Raw genomic sequence first — 19260 nt, forward strand, 5'->3', positions numbered from 1 at the left:
CTCCGCAGATTGTGCCAAAAAAATATTTTGCTACTATCTTGTTTGTTTATAGTTCCGTTTATCGTTTAAAGGAAATTTTGGCACATGCCTGTGGAGGGTACGAATTATCGTAAAACGTACTGAAAATCTTTGTTTTTTAAGCAATAATTACAAATCATGGAGTTTTCGAGGTTCTATTGTGACGTCACGGAACGCGATTTTTGCCGAAAATAACATGTTTTTTGAAAACACACTTTATAATGATTATTTTAGTTGGTAATATATAACTGTAAAGGAACTTTGTTTTTTTGTGAAAATTGGGGCCGATTTTGGCCCTTATTGCCCCTACTCCTTTTGACTAAGATACCATGAATTAGTCTTTTCATTGATTTTAAACTTAGTACAAATGTTTATCATAAAAGTCAGAGGTTATGCATCATATTAAAGTTTTGATTGCAGGTACATTGTGTATAACCATATGCATGCAGTTGTTGTCACATTAACATTAAGGAGATTCGCTACTCTGTTTAAAAATAACAAGCTTTTTAAAAAACTGTTATAAATTGATGGTATATAAATAAAGAAAGCAGAAAAAAATGGAAGGTTCTTGTGCTTGTTTTCAAGATATAAGCCATTGAAAATTTGGCAGGAAATAATTCTCTCTAGATTTTTCTTACATTTAACATTGGCACCTTTTTTGTTTAAACTCTATGAAAAAATAACAAGGATTTTAAAAGATTTTAAAATATGGCTTTTTAAACTATATGTAATAAAAATATGAAAAGAAAACTAGGGGTTAGGGGGTATTTTTTTTAATGTCAATACATGGATAAAATCAGAGGATTCCGAACATCCTTAAATAATGCTAAGTCCATTATGATGTTCAAAGATATGCCAGATTATAGTTCTTATTTATGAAATAATTTATATTTCAATACAATTTTATATTTCAGAATGGAAGAATTATTCTGTGTTCAGGAAATATGAAGCTGGGGATAGGACCAAAAGATTATATCTGAAAAATCTAAATAAACACACAAGTGAACAGGTAAAACATGAAAAAACTCACAAGGAGTAAAAAACTTATGCTCGAAACACTAATTCAGCATTTAGATAGGTTGAATTCTTAGCCTAAGTACAATAAAAGTTTTTAACCGACAGTGCGAGGGCTGTATATCAAATTCTCTAAGAAAGTACATCTATGAAATGGTAAAGAATCTGAGTAAAAACACTACCAGTTAATTAAAAGCAGCTCATTTGTGAAATTAAAAAAAAGTTGTACACAGAGATGATTTGCTAGTGAGACAAAATAACAACCATGTGATCAACTATAAAATGCTGACATGAATAAGTTGTTACTACTTTTGTAAAGCAATTAAGCTATGAAACAAGCACACTTACTACAGATGCATATTTTTATGTAAACACTTATATTTATATTTCACCAATACTTTTATAATTTTGTTTATTGCTAGAAAAAAAAATCTTTTATAATTTTGTCCATTGTAAGAAGAAAAGAAAAAATTTTGTATGAACATTAGTTTATGTTTTTGTGTCTACACAACAGTTTTTGATATCTGAATTTACATTTTTAATATTTTTAAAACTTTGCTTACAAGATTAAACAATTAAATGAATTTCTCAAGATCCAATTAGAAAATTACTTTAGTCAATCAAACAGTTCACTATAAGTTTGTGTTTCTAATGAATATTCATGGTTTTTATTGATGATGGAAAAGTCATAGATAGATAATGTTGTGGTGTTCTATAAAAACATTTTGTTGTTAAAGTGAACAAATAGTTTTGTAAGGCCAAATAAAATAGTATGTGTGGTTCCAGTTACATCTGAAAATAAGTTAGGGTAGGTAGGAAAGGATTTTTGTATTTTATGTGGTTTTTTTTACATTGAGTCCATTGGAGCAACATTCTGACTTTAACAGTGCTTGATAAAAAATTGACAATAAAATCTTTAGGGTAGGCTATTTTAAGGACAAAAAAATAGGGACGGTAGGGTTACTGGAAACACACATATATTTTTATTTGACCTAAAAGAAATAACTATATATGGATTCTACCACAGCTTTTAGTGTGATAGTATATTTCTCTACTCTCTGCAGGTAAATCTTAAATATTTCTAACTGGAGGCTAGAAGCACATTTAAGATGATATCTGTTTCACTTATGATTTTTAGACAATATGCCGAAAAACTTATTCCTTCTTTTGCAATGACCTGCCAAAACATGTTTTTTTTTTTGTGACATCCTCAGGCAAGGCAGCCTTTATTTTGTGGCATCACAATGGAAAATTCAGAAAAAAATAAGAAATTTGACATCATAATTGAACTTGCCAAATGAAGAACTGAGGTCAAACTTACCACATGCTTATTAAATAGAAATAAATAACAGACCAGGAAAGTTATAAATGGGCTAAGCATCACAGAAACATGCTTTTCTGTGAAACATTTAAAATGTGGTAAAAAACTCTATATTTTTCAGGATTTGGTTGATATATTTGGAAATTATATAGACTGGAATTCAGAGACTGAGAAATCCATGTAAGTATGTTTCAAGTTAGAATTACATTTTTAAATTAGGTTCACATGAAGTGCTTTTCTAACCCAATAAATTTGAAAGCCAAGAATGTTTAATTACTTTATAATTTGTGGAGCTTTATGACCAAGATGCACCAATAAAAGAAAACTTAAATTAAATATCTTTTTGATAAAACTCTTACTTACAGGATGACCTCATAGGTACTATAATTTCACTACAGCCTCCCATGAAAGGAGGTGTAAAATTAAGTGCAAGTTTGTCGAGGTACCAAGCAGTGGTGAAAACATGACAATCAAAAAACTGCTCAAATTTACATTAATTTAGGTACAAAATGTGTAACAATGTATAATGAAACACAACAAATAAGATTTTTGGATAAAGATTCGACGAAATGCAATCAAAACTCTTTGTTACTGACTTGATATCTAAATCTTCCAATGCTTATCACTACCTTTTTTGATATAAGAGTTAGAAGGAAGGATGAGACAACAATTTATCTATATTATATATTTTTGTTTAGGTTTGATATACGAGTTAGAAGGAAGGATGAGACAACAATTTGTCTATATTATATATTTTTGTTTAGGTTTGATATACGAGTTAGAAGGAAGGATGAGACAACAATTTGTCTATATTATATATTTTTGTTTAGGTTTGATATTAGAGTTAGAAGGAAGGATGAGACAACAATTTATCTATATTATATATTTTTGTTTAGGTTTGATATACGAGTTAGAAGGAAGGATGAGACAACAATTTATCTATATTATATATTTTTGTTTAGGTTTGATATACGAGTTAGAAGGAAGGATGAGACAACAATTTATCTATATTATATATTTTTGTTTAGGTTTGATATTAGAGTTAGAAGGAAGGATGAGACAACAATTTATCTATATTATATATTTTTGTTTAGGTTTGATATTAGAGTTAGAAGGAAGGATGAGACAACAATTTATCTATATTATATATTTTTGTTTAGGTTTGATATACGAGTTAGAAGGAAGGATGAGACAACAATTTATCTATATTATATATTTTTGTTTAGGTTTGATATACGAGTTAGAAGGAAGGATGAGACAACAATTTGTCTATATTATATTGGGTTTTTTTAGGTTTGATATTAGAGTTAGAAGGAAGGATGAGACAACAATTTATCTATATTATATTGGGTTTTTTTAGGTTTGATATACGAGTTAGAAGGAAGGATGAGACAACAATTTATCTATATTATATATTTTTGTTTAGGTTTGATATTAGAGTTAGAAGGAAGGATGAGACAACAATTTATCTATATTATATTGGGTTTTTTTAGGTTTGATATTAGAGTTAGAAGGAAGGATGAGACAACAATTTATCTATATTATATTGGGTTTTTTTAGGTTTGATATACGAGTTAGAAGGAAGGATGAGACAACAATTTATCTATATTATATATTTTTGTTTAGGTTTGATATACGAGTTAGAAGGAAGGATGAGACAACAATTTATCTATATTATATATTTTTGTTTAGGTTTGATATTAGAGTTAGAAGGAAGGATGAGACAACAATTTATCTATATTATATATTTTTGTTTAGGTTTGATATACGAGTTAGAAGGAAGGATGAGACAACAATTTATCTATATTATATATTTTTGTTTAGGTTTGATATACGAGTTAGAAGGAAGGATGAGACAACAATTTGTCTATATTATATTGGGTTTTTTTAGGTTTGATATTAGAGTTAGAAGGAAGGATGAGACAACAATTTATCTATATTATATTGGGTTTTTTTAGGTTTGATATACGAGTTAGAAGGAAGGATGAGACAACAATTTATCTATATTATATATTTTTGTTTAGGTTTGATATTAGAGTTAGAAGGAAGGATGAGACAACAATTTATCTATATTATATTGGGTTTTTTTAGGTTTGATATTAGAGTTAGAAGGAAGGATGAGACAACAATTTATCTATATTATATTGGGTTTTTTTAGGTTTGATATACGAGTTAGAAGGAAGGATGAGACAACAATTTATCTATATTATATATTTTTGTTTAGGTTTGATATACGAGTTAGAAGGAGGGATGAGACAACAATTTGTCTATATTATATATTTTTGTTTAGGTTTGATATAAGAGTTAGAAGGAAGGATGAGACAACAATTTATCTATATTATATTTTTTTTTTAGGTTTGATATACGAGTTAGAAGTAAGGATGAGACAACAATTTATCTATATTATATATTTTTGTTTAGGTTTGATATACGAGTTAGAAGGAAGGATGAGACAACAATTTATCTATATTTTATTGGTTTTTTTTAGGTTTGATATTAGAGTTAGAAGGAAGGATGAAACAACAATTTATCTATATTATATTGGTTTTTTTTAGGTTTGATATTAGAGTTAGAAGGAAGGATGAGACAACAATTTGTCTATATTATATTGGTTTTTTTTAGGTTTGATATTAGAGTTAGAAGGAAGGATGAGACAACAATTTGTCTATATTATATTGGTTTTTTTTAGGTTTGATATTAGAGTTAGAAGTAAGGATGAGACAACAATTTATCTATATTATATTTTTTTTTTAGGTTTGATATACGAGTTAGAAGTAAGGATGAGACAACAATTTATCTATATTATATATTTTTGTTTAGGTTTGATATACGAGTTAGAAGGAAGGATGAGACAACAATTTATCTATATTATATTGGTTTTTTTTAGGTTTGATATTAGAGTTAGAAGGAAGGATGAAACAACAATTTATCTATATTATATTGGTTTTTTTTAGGTTTGATATTAGAGTTAGAAGGAAGGATGAGACAACAATTTGTCTATATTATATTGGTTTTTTTTAGGTTTGATATTAGAGTTAGAAGGAAGGATGAGACAACAATTTATCTATATTATATATTTTTGTTTAGGTTTGATATTAGAGTTAGAAGGAAGGATGAGACAACAATTTATCTATATTATATTTTTTTTAGGTTTGATATTAGAGTTAGAAGGAAGGATGAGACAACAATTTATCTATATTATATTGGTTTTTTTTAGGTTTGATATAAGAGTTAGAAGGAAGGATGAGACAACAATTTATCTATATTATATATTTTTGTTTAGGTTTGATATACGAGTTAGAAGGAAGGATGAGACAACAATTTATCTATATTATATTGGTTTTTTTTAGGTTTGATATTAGAGTTAGAAGGAAGGATGAAACAACAATTTATCTATATTATATTGGTTTTTTTTAGGTTTGATATTAGAGTTAGAAGGAAGGATGAGACAACAATTTGTCTATATTATATTGGTTTTTTTTAGGTTTGATATTAGAGTTAGAAGGAAGGATGAGACAACAATTTATCTATATTATATATTTTTGTTTAGGTTTGATATTAGAGTTAGAAGGAAGGATGAGACAACAATTTATCTATATTATATTGGTTTTTTTTAGGTTTGATATAAGAGTTAGAAGGAAGGATGAGACAACAATTTATCTATATTATATTGGTTTTTTTTAGGTTTGATATAAGAGTTAGAAGGAAGGATGAGACAACAATTTATCTATATTATATATTTTTGTTTAGGTTTGATATTAGAGTTAGAAGGAAGGATGAGACAACAATTTATCTATATTATATATTTTTGTTTAGGTTTGATATAAGAGTTAGAAGGAAGGATGAGACAACAATTTATCTATATTATATTGTTTTTTTTTTAGGTTTGATATACGAGTTAGAAGGAAGGATGAGACAACAATTTATCTATATTATATTGGGTTTTTTTAGGTTTGATATTAGAGTTAGAAGGAAGGATGAGACAACAATTTGTCTATATTATATTGGTTTTTTTTAGGTTTGATATTAGAGTTAGAAGGAAGGATGAGACAACAATTTGTCTATATTATATTTTTTTTTTTAGGTTTGATATTAGAGTTAGAAGGAAGGATGAGACAACAATTTATCTATATTATATTTTTTTTTTTAGGTTTGATATTAGAGTTAGAAGGAAGGATGAAACAACAATTTATCTATATTATATTGGTTTTTTTTAGGTTTGATATACGAGTTAGAAGGAAGGATGAGACAACAATTTGTCTATATTATATTGGTTTTTTTTAGGTTTGATATTAGAGTTAGAAGGAAGGATGAGACAACAATTTATCTATATTATATATTTTTGTTTAGGTTTGATATACGAGTTAGAAGGAAGGATGAGACAACAATTTATCTATATTATATTTTTTTTTTAGGTTTGATATTAGAGTTAGAAGGAAGGATGAGACAACAATTTATCTATATTATATTTTTTTTTTAGGTTTGATATTAGAGTTAGAAGGAAGGATGAGACAACAATTTATCTATATTATATTTTTTTTTTAGGTTTGATATTAGAGTTAGAAGGAAGGATGAGACAACAATTTATCTATATTATATTTTTTTTAGGTTTGATATTAGAGTTAGAAGGAGGGATGAGACAACAATTTATCTATATTATATATTTTTGTTTAGGTTTGATATACGAGTTAGAAGGAAGGATGAGACAACAATTTATCTATATTATATTTTTTTTTTAGGTTTGATATTAGAGTTAGAAGGAAGGATGAGACAACAATTTATCTATATTATATTTTTGTTTAGGTTTGATATACGAGTTAGAAGGAAGGATGAGACAACAATTTATATATATTATATATTTTTTTATTAGGTTTGATATACGAGTTAGAAGGAAGGATGAGACAACAATTTATCTATATTATATATTTTTTTATTAGGTTTGATATACGAGTTAGAAGGAAGGAAGGATGAGACAACAATTTATCTATATTATATTTTTTTATTAGGTTTGATATACGAGTTAGAAGGAAGGATGAGACAACAATTTATCTATATTATATTTTTTTATTAGGTTTGATATACGAGTTAGAAGGAAGGATGAGACAACAATTTATCTATATTATATTGGGTTTTTTTAGGTTTGATATTAGAGTTAGAAGGAAGGATGAGACAACAATTTATCTATATTATATTTTTTTATTAGGTTTGATATACGAGTTAGAAGGAAGGATGAGACAACAATTTGTCTATATTATATTGGGTTTTTTTAGGTTTGATATTAGAGTTAGAAGGAAGGATGAGACAACAATTTATCTATATTATATTTTTTTATTAGGTTTGATATACGAGTTAGAAGGAAGGATGAGACAACAATTTATCTATATTATATATTTTTTTTAGGTTTGATATACGAGTTAGAAGGAAGGATGAGACAACAATTTATCTATATTATATTTTTGTTTAGGTTTGATATACGAGTTAGAAGGAAGGAAGGATGAGACAACAATTTGTCTATATTATATTTTTTTATTAGGTTTGATATACGAGTTAGAAGGAAGGATGAGACAACAATTTATCTATATTATATTTTTTTATTAGGTTTGATATACGAGTTAGAAGGAAGGATGAGACAACAATTTATCTATATTATATTGGTTTTTTTTAGGTTTGATATAAGAGTTAGAAGGAAGGATGAGACAACAATTTATCTATATTATATTGGTTTTTTTTAGGTTTGATATAAGAGTTAGAAGGAAGGATGAGACAACAATTTATCTATATTATATTGGGTTTTTTTAGGTTTGATATAAGAGTTAGAAGTAAGGATGAGACAACAATTTATCTATATTATATTGGTTTTTTTTAGGTTTGATATAAGAGTTAGAAGGAAGGATGAGACAACAATTTATCTATATTATATTGGTTTTTTTTAGGTTTGATATTAGAGTTAGAAGGAAGGATGAGACAACAATTTATCTATATTATATATTTTTGTTTAGGTTTGATATACGAGTTAGAAGGAAGGATGAGACAACAATTTATCTATATTATATATTTTTGTTTAGGTTTGATATTAGAGTTAGAAGGAAGGATGAGACAACAATTTATCTATATTATATTTTTTTTAGGTTTGATATTAGAGTTAGAAGGAAGGATGAGACAACAATTTATCTATATTATATTTTTTTTAGGTTTGATATTAGAGTTAGAAGTAAGGATGAGACAACAATTTATCTATATTATATATTTTTTTTTAGGTTTGATATTAGAGTTAGAAGGAAGGATGAGACAACAATTTATCTATATTATATTTTTTTTAGGTTTGATATTAGAGTTAGAAGGAAGGATGAGACAACAATTTATCTATATTATATTTTATTTTAGGTTTGATATACGAGTTAGAAGGAAGGATGAGACAACAATTTATCTATATTATATATTTTTTTTAGGTTTGATATTAGAGTTAGAAGGAAGGATGAGACAACAATTTATCTATATTATATTTTTTTTTAGGTTTGATATACGAGTTAGAAGGAAGGATGAGACAACAATTTATCTATATTATATATTTTTTTAGGTTTGATATAAGAGTTAGACGGAAGGATGAGACAACAATTTATCTATATCATATTTTTTTTTTAGGTTTGATATAAGAGTTAGAAGTAAGGATGAGACAACAATTTATCTATATTATATTTTTTTTTTAGGTTTGATATACGAGTTAGAAGGAAGGATGAGACAACAATTTATCTATATTATATATTTTTTTTAGGTTTGATATACGAGTTAGAAGGAAGGATGAGACAACAATTTATCTATATTATATTTTTTTTTTTAGGTTTGATATTAGAGTTAGAAGGAAGGATGAGACAACAATTTATCTATATTATATATTTTTTTTAGGTTTGATATACGAGTTAGAAGGAAGGATGAGACAACAATTTATCTATATTATATTTTTTTTTTTAGGTTTGATATTAGAGTTAGAAGGAAGGATGAGACAACAATTTATCTATATTATATTTTTTTTAGGTTTGATATTAGAGTTAGAAGGAAGGATGAGACAACAATTTATCTATATTATATTTTTTTTTAGGTTTGATATTAGAGTTAGAAGTAAGGATGAGACAACAATTTATCTTTATTATATTTTTTTTAGGTTTGATATAAGAGTTAGAAGTAAGGATGAGACAACAATTTATCTATATTATATTTTTTTTTAGGTTTGATATTAGAGTTAGAAGGAAGGATGAGACAACAATTTATCTATATTATATTTTTTTTTTAGGTTTGATATACGAGTTAGAAGGAAGGATGAGACAACAATTTATCTATATTATATATATTTTTTTTAGGTTTGATATTAGAGTTAGAAGGAAGGATGAGACAACAATTTATCTATATTATATTTTTTTTTTAGGTTTGATATACGAGTTAGAAGGAAGGATGAGACAACAATTTATCTATATTATATTTTTTTTTTTAGGTTTGATATTAGAGTTAGAAGGAAGGATGAAACAACAATTTATCTATATTATATATTTTTTTTAGGTTTGATATACGAGTTAGAAGGAAGGATGAGACAACAATTTATCTATATTATATTTTTTTTTTTAGGTTTGATATTAGAGTTAGAAGGAAGGATGAGACAACAATTTATCTATATTATATATTTTTTTTAGGTTTGATATTAGAGTTAGAAGGAAGGATGAGACAACAATTTATCTATATTATATTTTTTTTAGGTTTGATATTAGAGTTAGAAGGAAGGATGAGACAACAATTTATCTATAATATTATATTTTTTTTTAGGTTTGATATTAGAGTTAGAAGGAAGGATGAGACAACAATTTATCTATATTATATTTTTTTTAGGTTTGATATTAGAGTTAGAAGGAGGGATGAGACAACAATTTATCTATATTATATATTTTTGTTTAGGTTTGATATACGAGTTAGAAGGAAGGATGAGACAACAATTTATCTATATTATATTTTTTTTTTAGGTTTGATATTAGAGTTAGAAGGAAGGATGAGACAACAATTTATCTATATTATATTTTTGTTTAGGTTTGATATACGAGTTAGAAGGAAGGATGAGACAACAATTTATATATATTATATATTTTTTTATTAGGTTTGATATACGAGTTAGAAGGAAGGATGAGACAACAATTTATCTATATTATATATTTTTTTATTAGGTTTGATATACGAGTTAGAAGGAAGGAAGGATGAGACAACAATTTATCTATATTATATTTTTTTATTAGGTTTGATATACGAGTTAGAAGGAAGGATGAGACAACAATTTATCTATATTATATTTTTTTATTAGGTTTGATATACGAGTTAGAAGGAAGGATGAGACAACAATTTATCTATATTATATTGGGTTTTTTTAGGTTTGATATTAGAGTTAGAAGGAAGGATGAGACAACAATTTATCTATATTATATTTTTTTATTAGGTTTGATATACGAGTTAGAAGGAAGGATGAGACAACAATTTGTCTATATTATATTGGGTTTTTTTAGGTTTGATATTAGAGTTAGAAGGAAGGATGAGACAACAATTTATCTATATTATATTTTTTTATTAGGTTTGATATACGAGTTAGAAGGAAGGATGAGACAACAATTTATCTATATTATATATTTTTTTTAGGTTTGATATACGAGTTAGAAGGAAGGATGAGACAACAATTTATCTATATTATATTTTTGTTTAGGTTTGATATACGAGTTAGAAGGAAGGAAGGATGAGACAACAATTTGTCTATATTATATTTTTTTATTAGGTTTGATATACGAGTTAGAAGGAAGGATGAGACAACAATTTATCTATATTATATTTTTTTATTAGGTTTGATATACGAGTTAGAAGGAAGGATGAGACAACAATTTATCTATATTATATTGGTTTTTTTTAGGTTTGATATAAGAGTTAGAAGGAAGGATGAGACAACAATTTATCTATATTATATTGGTTTTTTTTAGGTTTGATATAAGAGTTAGAAGGAAGGATGAGACAACAATTTATCTATATTATATTGGGTTTTTTTAGGTTTGATATAAGAGTTAGAAGTAAGGATGAGACAACAATTTATCTATATTATATTGGTTTTTTTTAGGTTTGATATAAGAGTTAGAAGGAAGGATGAGACAACAATTTATCTATATTATATTGGTTTTTTTTAGGTTTGATATAAGAGTTAGAAGGAAGGATGAGACAACAATTTATCTATATTATATTGGTTTTTTTTAGGTTTGATATTAGAGTTAGAAGGAAGGATGAGACAACAATTTATCTATATTATATTGGTTTTTTTTAGGTTTGATATTAGAGTTAGAAGGAAGGATGAGACAACAATTTATCTATATTATATATTTTTGTTTAGGTTTGATATACGAGTTAGAAGGAAGGATGAGACAACAATTTATCTATATTATATATTTTTGTTTAGGTTTGATATACGAGTTAGAAGGAAGGATGAGACAACAATTTATCTATATTATATATTTTTGTTTAGGTTTGATATTAGAGTTAGAAGGAAGGATGAGACAACAATTTATCTATATTATATTGGTTTTTTTTAGGTTTGATATTAGAGTTAGAAGGAAGGATGAGACAACAATTTATCTATATTATATATTTTTGTTTAGGTTTGATATACGAGTTAGAAGGAAGGATGAGACAACAATTTATCTATATTATATATTTTTGTTTAGGTTTGATATTAGAGTTAGAAGGAAGGATGAGACAACAATTTATCTATATTATATTTTTTTTAGGTTTGATATTAGAGTTAGAAGGAAGGATGAGACAACAATTTATCTATATTATATTTTTTTTAGGTTTGATATTAGAGTTAGAAGTAAGGATGAGACAACAATTTATCTATATTATATATTTTTTTTTAGGTTTGATATTAGAGTTAGAAGGAAGGATGAGACAACAATTTATCTATATTATATTTTTTTTAGGTTTGATATTAGAGTTAGAAGGAAGGATGAGACAACAATTTATCTATATTATATTTTATTTTAGGTTTGATATACGAGTTAGAAGGAAGGATGAGACAACAATTTATCTATATTATATATTTTTTTTAGGTTTGATATTAGAGTTAGAAGGAAGGATGAGACAACAATTTATCTATATTATATTTTTTTTTAGGTTTGATATACGAGTTAGAAGGAAGGATGAGACAACAATTTATCTATATTATATATTTTTTTAGGTTTGATATAAGAGTTAGACGGAAGGATGAGACAACAATTTATCTATATCATATTTTTTTTTTAGGTTTGATATAAGAGTTAGAAGTAAGGATGAGACAACAATTTATCTATATTATATTTTTTTTTTAGGTTTGATATACGAGTTAGAAGGAAGGATGAGACAACAATTTATCTATATTATATATTTTTTTTAGGTTTGATATACGAGTTAGAAGGAAGGATGAGACAACAATTTATCTATATTATATTTTTTTTTTTAGGTTTGATATTAGAGTTAGAAGGAAGGATGAGACAACAATTTATCTATATTATATATTTTTTTTAGGTTTGATATTAGAGTTAGAAGTAAGGATGAGACAACAATTTATCTTTATTATATTTTTTTTTAGGTTTGATATTAGAGTTAGAAGGAAGGATGAGACAACAATTTATCTATATTATATTTTTTTTTAGGTTTGATATTAGAGTTAGAAGTAAGGATGAGACAACAATTTATCTTTATTATATTTTTTTTAGGTTTGATATAAGAGTTAGAAGTAAGGATGAGACAACAATTTATCTATATTATATTTTTTTTTAGGTTTGATATTAGAGTTAGAAGGAAGGATGAGACAACAATTTATCTATATTATATTTTTTTTTTAGGTTTGATATACGAGTTAGAAGGAAGGATGAGACAACAATTTATCTATATTATATATATTTTTTTTAGGTTTGATATTAGAGTTAGAAGGAAGGATGAGACAACAATTTATCTATATTATATTTTTTTTTTAGGTTTGATATACGAGTTAGAAGGAAGGATGAGACAACAATTTATCTATATTATATTTTTTTTTTTAGGTTTGATATTAGAGTTAGAAGGAAGGATGAAACAACAATTTATCTATATTATATATTTTTTTTAGGTTTGATATACGAGTTAGAAGGAAGGATGAGACAACAATTTATCTATATTATATTTTTTTTTTTAGGTTTGATATTAGAGTTAGAAGGAAGGATGAGACAACAATTTATCTATATTATATATTTTTTTTAGGTTTGATATTAGAGTTAGAAGGAAGGATGAGACAACAATTTATCTATATTATATTTTTTTTAGGTTTGATATTAGAGTTAGAAGGAAGGATGAGACAACAATTTATCTATAATATTATATTTTTTTTTAGGTTTGATATTAGAGTTAGAAGGAAGGATGAGACAACAATTTATCTATAATATTATATTTTTTTTTAGGTTTGATATTAGAGTTAGAAGGAAGGATGAGACAACAATTTATCTATATTATATATTTTTGTTTAGGTTTGATATACGAGTTAGAAGGAAGGATGAGACAACAATTTATCTATATTATATTTTTTTTTAGGTTTGATATTAGAGTTAGAAGTAAGGATGAGACAACAATTTATCTATATTATATTTTTTTTAGGTTTGATATAAGAGTTAGAAGTAAGGATGAGACAACAATTTATCTATATTATATTTTTTTTTAGGTTTGATATTAGAGTTAGAAGGAAGGATGAGACAACAATTTATCTATATTATATTTTTTTTTTAGGTTTGATATACGAGTTAGAAGGAAGGATGAGACAACAATTTATCTATATTATATTTTTTTTTAGGTTTGATATTAGAGTTAGAAGTAAGGATGAGACAACAATTTATCTATATTATATATTTTTTTTTAGGTTTGATATTAGAGTTAGAAGGAAGGATGAGACAACAATTTATCTATATTATATTTTTTTTAGGTTTGATATTAGAGTTAGAAGGAAGGATGAGACAACAATTTATCTATATTATATTTTTTTTTTAGGTTTGATATACGAGTTAGAAGGAAGGATGAGACAACAATTTATCTATATTATATTTTTTTTTAGGTTTGACATACGAGTTATGAAGGAGGGAAGAATGAAAGGACAAGGATTTATTACTTTTCCATCAGAAGAATCAGCTGAAAGAGCTATGCATGATACCAATGGATTTACCCTAAACAATAAACCTATGGCAGTTGTATCCTTTTTACATATTGGGGTCTCAGTACTGGTAGGTGGAATAGTCATACACCCTTTGACACAGATATTCAAAAATGTCAACATAAAATTGAGAAAGGAAATGGGGAATGTGTCAAAGCGACAACAACCCAACCATAGAGCAGACACCATCCTTGTTTATAATATATTTGTCAGCTCCACATTGACCTTAAGTTTAAAAACGAAAAAAGTTTGCAACAAATTCTTCATTTAACAACAAACAAAACAATATCTGTAGACAAAGGAAAAACAACCAATGTTTTTATCAGATTAAACATGTGGTGTTGTGACAGGGTTAAATCAGGGTGTTTTTTCGGGGTTTGTTTTTTTTTTATCGCAAACCTCCACCTTTAAAGGTTTCTGCAGCCTAGCATGTTTGTTCAGATTAAAGTTTTGCTCAAACCATTTGCAAAAACTAGTTGTGGTACACAATCTACTGATAAAGGTCTTAAGTTTGTCAATGATTAGTTGATGGTTTTAAAATAAGTACTTTATATTTGAAGCTCAAGTTTACACCAATAAAATGAGTTATGAAAGTACATGTTTACAATATGATCGTCAACCCTAAACGAAAAAAAATATATTTAAAATTTCAAATACTGGGGATTCATAATTATTTGTTAGACAGCAATTTTTCGTGGAATTGGTAGATACAAGTGAACCAAGAATTTTAATGTTCAGCAAAATACAAATTTTCTACAAGCTTGTATGCAAACTTTGTCCAAACCACAAAATCAAATATCTATGAAAATTGATACCCACAAAAATTAGAGAATCCACAGAAGGCAGAAATTTTATTGTTATTGTTAAATACCAGACTTAACATCTTATAAAGTATTTTTTAAAGGGAGTATAAACTAAACAAAAGTAAAAATTAATGTAAAATCACTTGCTGAATAGAAAAAACAAAGGATATTGGGTATCCATTCATGTCACAAAATTAGTTCATGCACAGCAAAAATAGAACACACAAAAAGGAAAGGAACAACCCTTTTCTTGCTGCTCTTCAAATAAAAGTGAGGCCTTCGACACAGAGTTTGGTTTCAACAACTTACAAACACGAGAGAGAGTTGTCTCATTGGCAATCATACCACATCTTATTTTTTATATGAACACTGAATAATCAAATCTTCAATTTCAAAGCATCAATATTAACTCAACTATTACATCAAACTTAATTAAACAAAGAATTTTTTTTCCTGTATGTTTTTAATTGTATATTAAGCAAAATATTTTTTCTCAAGTTTTAATCTTTTTTTTCTTTAACAATAATCCAGCAATTTGCACGATCAGCAAAAGCCAAAGATGCCACTGAAGAGAAGTCATGACAGACATGGTTTATAAGGGAGAATAACTTATTTCAAATCTCATTGAAGTTGGTTGCTGAAACTAGAGAATTTTATAGACATCATGACTTTTATACTAAACTGAATGAACATTCAATAGTATTGGTTACAGAAGACAGACATAAATCAATAAAAATCTACAATTTGGAGATTAGTTTAGTTTAAACATATTTATTTATAGTAGATTGGGAAACAAGTTTTGCAAATTATATTAATCCCTTTCCATTTTGTGGGTGCGAGTCCTGCCTTGTAGCGGCCTTAGCCTTCGAAATCTACAGGGTGTCTTTAACCTGCAAGAGATATGGCTCTCTCTTAACACAGGTCAGCCATTCTGACAGACTATCATCGTTTCCTCAAGACCATACTCGCAAAATGGTTATTATGTTAATATGTTCTTTACAGTTATGTGCCAAATCATAAACATCATGTTTTTGAATTTTAAATTTACATGAAGACTAATACAGGATGTAGACCTGCATCATTGCATGCTAGTGATTGAAATAACATGTCCTGAAGCATGACTGATTATTCCTGGTCATTGAAGCCAAGACAATTCCCCTTATACAATAAGTAGTCTTTTAGCTAACAGAAATAGGCTGCACAACAGATGTACAATTTACTTACTGCTGCAAGTTATCCAGCTTCAGTCAAAATATAAAATCAGTCGATAGAAACCAAGAAAAGTTTGAAGAAATTAAAGTTTGAATTTTGGTGACTTCATTTTTTCTGTTCTAGAGTTATGCCCCTCTACAAATTGAAATATTGCAGAATTCTTTGTTTCCATCTCTAACTTTAGTTTACCTCATCTAAAGGATATGAAACTTATGCACAATGCTAATTACCACAAAACACAGAATTTGGGGGTGTCACTTTTACCACTAAAGATTTATACCCCTTTACAAATGGAAAATTGCTTGATTTTTGTTGAGCCTGCGACTTTTGTCACAGAAAGTTAAACATAGGGATTTTAATCAAGTCGCTGCTACAGCGGTGGCATTCGCTAACTTCCTGAAAGCTTTATATTTTAGAAGGTGGAAGAAATGGATGCTTCATACTTTATATATAGATGCTTCATGTTCCAAAGTTTCCATTTGTCATATGTCCATTGTCCTTGACCTCATTTTCATAGTTCACTGACTACTTGAAAAAAAAGGTTAAAATTTTTTGTAATGTTAATTTCTCCCTTATTATGTGTAATAGGATAACTATATTTGGAATGTGTGTAACTTGTAAGGTCAGACAGTTTTTACTAGACCTCGACCTCATTTCATGTATTAGTGAACAAGGTTAATTTCTGGTGGTCAAGTCCATATCTCAGATACTATAAGCAATAGGGCTAGTATATTCAGTGTTTTGATAAGGTGTACATGTCCAACTGGCAGGTGTAATCTGACCTTGACCTCATTTTTAGCTCACCTGGCCCGAAGGGCCAAGTGAGCTTTTCTCATCACTTGGCGTCCGTCGTCTGTCGTCCGTCGTCGTCGTCGTTAACTTTTTACATTTTGAATTTCTTCTAGAGAACCACTGAATGGAATGAAACCAAACATGGCATGAATGTTCCTTATGAGGTGCTGACCAAGTGTTGTTACTTTGTAGCCGATCCATCATCCAAGATGGCCGCCAGCGGGGGACTTAGTTTAACATAGGACCCTATGGGAAATTCATACAAATGACTTCTTCTAGAGAACCAATGAATGGAATGAAACCAAACATGGCATGAATGTTCCTTATGAGGTGCTGACCAAGTGTTGTTACTTTGTAGCCGATCCATCATCCAAGATGGCCGCCAGCGGGGGACTTAGTTTAACATAGGACCCTATGGGAAATGCATACAAATGACTTCTTCTAGAGAACCACTGAATGGAATGAAACCAAACATGGCATGCATGTTCCTTATGAGGGGATGACCAAGTGTTGTTACTTTGTAGCCGATCCATCATCCAAGATGGCCGCCAGCGGGGGACTTAGTTTAACATAGGACCTTATGGAAAATTCATACAAATGACTTCTTCTAGAGAACCACTGAATGGAATGAAACCAAACATGGCATGAATGTTCCTTATGAGATGCTGACCAAGTGTTGTTTCTTTGTCTCCGATCCATCATCCAAGATGGCTGCCAGGGAAAAAGGGGGGGGGGGGGCTTAGTTTAACATAGGACCTTTTGGGAAATGCATACAAAAGTCTTCTTCTAGAGAACCACGGAATTGAATGAAATCAAACATAGCATGAATAGTCCTTTCCTTAAGAGGTGATGGCCAAGTGTTGTTACTTTATAGCCAAATTTTATCTGTTTTTATATGATTTCAAAAACCAAAGTACAGTTAGGTGAGTGATACAGGCTCTTGAGAGCCTCTAGTTATGGTTTAGTGGTCAAAGTTTTTGAGTTTTGGTCTTTTTTCTAATTCTATATGCAATAGGTCAACTATATTTGGTGTATGGAAATATGTTATGATGTACATGTCAGTCTTGCAGGTTTTATTTGACCTTGACCTCATGTTCACAGTTCATTGCTCAGTGTTTAGTTGTTTTTGGTCTGTTTTTCTTAAACTATAAGAAATAGGTCAACTATATCAGTTGCTTGTAAGAATTGTAAGCTGTATGTATCTGTCTGGCATGGTTCATCTGACCTTGAACTCATTTTAATGGTTCATTGATTAATGTTAAGTTTTCTTAGAAATTATAAGCAATAGGTCAATTATATTTAGTGTATTGAATGATTGTAAAGTGAACTTGTATTTCTTGTTTCATTTATATGGCCTTGGCCTCATATTCTGGGATCATGTTAAGTTTATGTGATAGTTGTAGTAAAGCTTTATATTTAGGACTATCAACATAATATCAATGATTAGTAAAGAAGATGGGACATTTCAGCATGTCACTCTTGTTACGATTGTTCTCTAATGTATGTTTTCCCCAACTGAACGTAATGAAACATACACTATGCTAATTATCTTGAAAATCGGATCAAATACAAATTTGGGTAGCATCACATTTACAGTTCCTGAGTTATGTCCATTTCCAGTAATTATAAGCAGGGGCATCATCTGGGATACTTTCAGCACGATTTTGTACATCCTGGAGTAGAGTTTTTATGGTTGGTTGAAGCCACTTCAGCCAGAGTACCAGAGGGGAAAATACCTTCAGTAGAGAGTCCCAGTTATTCTTGACATATCTGAACAAAGAATTGCATGGGCTTTAAATTAATCTGGCAAGTTATGAATGTAGATCAACTTCTTAGATCATGAGGCCTCTGTTAAAATCAAAGAGTAATGAACAGAATAA

General features: G+C 27.9%; 1 protein-coding gene across 2 annotated transcripts in view; it reads left to right on the forward strand.

Moving 5' to 3' along the window:
* LOC143059431 (RNA-binding region-containing protein 3-like) overlaps nucleotides 1-16123 on the forward strand; it is a 48615-nt gene extending 32492 nt beyond the window's left edge. For both annotated transcript variants that reach the window (XM_076232924.1, XM_076232925.1), the window contains exons 12-15: nucleotides 933-1027; nucleotides 2475-2533; nucleotides 14478-14610; nucleotides 15908-16123. In XM_076232924.1, coding sequence (XP_076089039.1) covers nucleotides 933-1027; nucleotides 2475-2533; nucleotides 14478-14610; nucleotides 15908-15958 — 338 coding nt within the window. In that variant the 3' untranslated portion in view covers nucleotides 15959-16123. The remainder of the gene's footprint in view (nucleotides 1-932; nucleotides 1028-2474; nucleotides 2534-14477; nucleotides 14611-15907) is intronic.
* The last annotated feature ends 3137 nt before the right edge of the window (nucleotides 16124-19260 follow it).

Source organism: Mytilus galloprovincialis, chromosome 14 (genome assembly GCF_965363235.1).
Source record: "Mytilus galloprovincialis chromosome 14, xbMytGall1.hap1.1, whole genome shotgun sequence".
NCBI lineage: Eukaryota > Metazoa > Mollusca > Bivalvia > Mytilida > Mytilidae > Mytilus > Mytilus galloprovincialis.